This window comes from Vicia villosa, linkage group LG6 (genome assembly GCF_029867415.1).
Source record: "Vicia villosa cultivar HV-30 ecotype Madison, WI linkage group LG6, Vvil1.0, whole genome shotgun sequence".
NCBI lineage: Eukaryota > Viridiplantae > Streptophyta > Magnoliopsida > Fabales > Fabaceae > Vicia > Vicia villosa.
This window is the reverse complement of record NC_081185.1, coordinates 81,393,802-81,398,468: the sequence shown is the minus strand read 5'-3', so window position 1 is coordinate 81,398,468 and position 4,667 is coordinate 81,393,802. Positions and strand designations below refer to the sequence as shown.

Here is a 4,667-nt window from a genome sequence, read left to right as displayed (position 1 = left end):
CATACGCGTATGGCCTCAACCCATACGCGTATCATACGCAAACTGACAGGAAAATTGTCTTTCCAAGTCTGTATTTGCACCAGTCCGTTCTCACTCGTTTTCATCACTTCCCGTTTGCGTTTTCAGGTCTAAAACATCATAATTTCACCTATTAACTCACACCTTTCATCTAGATTCATTAACCTATTATGCTACATCAGTTTTAACATGATAACAACTCAATTCCTACTCATCAAATTGGACAGTTTCACATTCCGATTCAGCTCCTCTTATGAACACAATAACAACTCAACCAACACCCAAAACCACACCAAAATTCATCAATCCAGAATAGAATTTCGTCCACAATCATACAATACTCATTAATCATGAAGGACAACATACAATTCAAATCAATTCACACATAAAAAAAAAGAATCAACATGTCAATTACGAAACCTAAAGAGGGAAAGGAACCCTCACTACCCTCTCATGTTGTAATCACCATTTAGAGAACCCATTCTCCCCCCTTACCTTAGAATTGAGCTTTGATCCTTCAACAATGGTGGAGTTCTTCTACCTCTTACCCTAGCCTTTTTCTCTATTTTCCCGTTCTTCTAAATTTTGCCAAAAGAAACTATTCCTTCTAATTTTTCTTTATTTTTATTAATCTCTCATTAATCCTTAATTTGCTAATGGGCTTACTACACACCCTCCCAATTACTAATCACTACTTGGCCCAAATAACTAATTAATCATTTTACTATTTACTAATTAATTATTAAACTAATATAATAAAATTAATTATCAGTTTAAGACACCAAATACACCCAACAATTACGTAATAAATAAATATCGAAAATTGGGGTGTTACACCAAGCACAAAGCAGCAGTGTTGAAACTCGAAGTTTTAGCAACCTCAATGGCCTTAAGGCGTTCTTCAAGAGCTTGGTACATCTTAGCAGTCTCGGTCAACTCAGTAGTAAGATCATGGTCGAGATCAATGACCTCGTGGTGGTCGTCCACTACTTTAAGTGTCTCGTTAACAGGAGTCTCTTTAGTTTTTACTCCTCCATCAGTAGGATTGGTAGGAGCATCCTTGACCAATCCAGCGACGCTCTTTCTAAGCTCCTCTTGTCCTTGAACAACAACATGGAGAGTCTCCATAAGTTGGGTCATTCTTTCCCCCATAACATCCATATCCCTACGGAGGGCAGCTTGATTCTGTTCAAATTGGTCCATGATTCTTCTCTCGTTGTTTCTGGTGCGGTAAGGATGTAAGGAAGTCAGCTTTGTTGTTGAAGCAGAAATCTGTTCTGAAAGGGACCCCAATTAGTTTCTGATATAAGTACCTGAAAATGCAATGTGATAATGTGAATGTATGTGTGCATGCGTGCATATGATGTGTTGTGTCATTTTCAGGGTATCCAAAATATTTAATATTAATCAAGAATGTTTAACAATGTGACAGAAGATAAGTACCAAGAGAAACTAGTTCTTTTTCATTCATAACAGAAATTTAAACTTGGGCAAGCCATACATCAACAAGATAGTTCAACAAGGGAAATAAAAGACCCCATCCAACAAGTCTGGTGGTGGTCGAGACATACAGACTCAAACATCAATCCATCTGAATATAAAACAGAGGCCCTCCTTGTCTGAAGTGCTCATTGCTCCACTTCTTAGTTTCATCGAACAGTTTCTTGGTCGCTTCTCGATCTCTTCCTTTAAGAAGACTTTGAATCACCTCATCTTTGCGAAACAAATGCCCATCCAGCTTCTTACAGCACTCCCTAAGTTCGTCACATCCTTTGCATTCTAGGAGATAAGTCTTCTCGGGTGCATTCTCCATATCTGTCATTTGATCTCTGAGCTTGACATTCTCTTCTGTTAGTCGAGCGGAGCGGAGATGACTACCTTTAAGCTGTGTCTCAACTGCCATCCTTTGGGTAATTTCCTCCTCAAGCTTCTTCTCAACTACCATCCTCCGGGCAGTTTCCTCTTCAAGCTTCTTTTTCATAGTCCTCAGCTTATATTTGGTTTCTTTCTCCAGTCGGAGCTTGTGGGCTTTCAAGTCTTCTTGGTACTCTCGTCTGAGCTTCTCTTTTTCTTCCTTTATAGCCTTTTCCATAACCTTTTGAGGGTCTTCAGTAGGAACAACAGCAGCTTTTCCGCCCTTTTCAGTTCTAGTCCTCTTCCTGACTTAAGAAGACTCTCCTTTGAGAGTTTTAAGTTCACGGGCTAGCTCATTCTTTGTTTGCTTAACAAGGTAGTGCTTTAAATCCGCATCCCTATCTTTCTCTTTTAACCTCAAATTGGCGACACGGACTTGGTCAAAACGCTCTCTCGGTACCATGGCTTCCGATATCTTCGGAGATTGTGCATACAAGAGAGGAACCTCTGGGAACGGTAGAAAAAGTGTCTTGATTCTCTCTTTAACCCAATTAGTATAAGGATCCATGGCAATAGCATTCTTGGCTCCTAAGGTGGATCTCTCACCTATATGGATATTGTTCCAAGCTTTTCTGACTTCCTCAAGCGCTACGGGGTTAGTTCCTCTTTCAAAGTATACGGATTGGTGAATTTCTTTATCCAAAGGGGCATTCTTCATGGCATAACCCAACTGGCGAAGGGCAAGAACTGGATTATAGTAATACATCCTCTCGTTCCAATGAGTGGGACGTTACCAAAGTTTCCACACCTGACAATGACTTCAGATATACCCGTTCGGATTTGATACCACACAATGTCATTTGCAGTAAGTCCCATGATTCTCTGAGACCATTTCTGAGTAGAGGTAACAAACGGACCACTAGCAGGCAAGTGAGATTTGAACCAGTTATACAACAACGGCAAGCAACCTCGAATAGCTCCCCTTTTACCATGCCGAGAGTGAATGGAATAATATGTATCAACCAATAGGGTAGGAATTGGATTCTTATCCATAAAGAGACATATAGCAGCCAAATCAACGAACTTGTGAATGTTGGGGAACATCACAATTCCATAAATCAGAACGGCCAAAATAGCGTTAAAAGCCTCCCATATCCCTTTGTCAGCAAATTCCTGAGCCTTTTCAACCAAGAAACTCATATAGAAACCATGAGTGTCACCATTCTTCTTCCAGTTATTATGAACATCTCCCAGGCTCAAATAAAGAGCGTTGGCAATGTAATCCAACCTAGGTTTCTCCGGGACACAAACAAAAGGCACTCTGTGTTGAATCTTGATGTTGAGGAGGCAAGAGTACTCTTCGAGAGTCGGAGCTAGCTGATAATCTGAGAATGTGAAACAACGGATATCTGGGTCGTAGAACTGAAGAAGGGTAGATAAAGCCCATTTGTCGACACGCGAGTACAGAAGAGATAAGATGTTGCCATAGTTGTCACTGAACACTGTTTCATTATGACCAGTAACCAATTCACCCAATTGTCCCAACTGAACCATGCCTTCACGATGGAAAGTGTAAGTGTGTGCGCGCCTTGTAGCTCCTTGGTTGACGGTCACGTTGTTATCCATTCTTGACGGAGATTGATATTTTCTGGATACCCTGAAAAATGACATGCATATGAGAGTTAACTCTTTCTTTTTCTTTTCTTTTTTTTTTTTTTTTTTTTTTTGGAAATTTAAACATGCTATGATGAGAATGATGCAAATTAGGTCCCCACGACATGGAGAGACCAAGGCAATAATTCTGAGCAGGAAGATGTCATAGGATCAAAGGTCCGGCATAGATCATAGAACCAGAAGAACCATAGTCGCCAATAGAACCAAACAGTCATCGACGTAACCAAATAGTCACCAACGGAACCAAATAGTCACCAACGGTACCTGTCATGTATATCCCTCCCCACTCACAGGTGTAGTCTAGGTCAGGGTAGGTCAAAATGGCAACCAGCGTTATCAGTCCTCCTGAGGCACCACCATTGTTGCATCTACATGCCAACGGTGATACCCCATTTGGACCTCGACTGGGCGTGGGTCTCATGCTCGCACTAGACAAGACCTGACATCTCATCGGCGTCATGACTATCCACTCTATCCTAGGTGTCCTATGTGTCAACTCTGGTCTGGGTATTGGGTCTTTTACCTCATAGAAACAATCCCACCCAACCTGCAAATAGTGAAAATATGTGGCCTCCACGGAGACCCATAATATAACCCAGAATGCGGGAAAGTAAATGTGAAAGCAGGAAAATAAACATGATATGCAAAACATGAAATAAATAAATGCGACATATAGACAAAATATAGCACACCCAATAAATAAGCAAACAAACGGATAGGCTAGGATCGACTCGCTAAGGATGGACCCGCAATAGGTCTAGCAACATCCCCAGCAGAGTCGCCAGCTGTCGCACGCTCGCGAAAAATGAACAGAGTCGCCACTAATATATTTATCCCAAAAGGGAAAGGAATATCAGAAAACCTAGGAAAGGAAGGAACAGGGTCTTGCGACCAGAGAATCTAGGAACGGGAGTCGGTTACGCAAGGGGAAGGTGCTAGCACCCCTCACGCCCATCGTACTCGATGGTATCCACCTATGTTTGTTTCTATCTAATGGGTGTATACTATGTCTATGTCAATATGCGAATGAATGCACAATGTAGGGAAAATAAAGAATTGTACTCGCACGGGCCCTACCCTGCTGCCTACGTATCCTTTTCAGGAATCAGAGTTACCGTAGC

General features: G+C 41.5%; 1 protein-coding gene across 1 annotated transcript; it reads right to left on the bottom strand.

Annotated features, from left to right (window-relative positions):
• Positions 1-2,586: 2,586 nt before the first annotated feature.
• Positions 2,587-3,498, bottom strand: LOC131613998 (uncharacterized). Its single transcript, XM_058885629.1, has one exon. It carries the CDS (start codon positions 3,496-3,498, stop codon positions 2,587-2,589), a length of 912 nt encoding a protein of 303 aa, XP_058741612.1.
• Between the last annotated feature and the right edge of the window lie 1,169 nt (positions 3,499-4,667).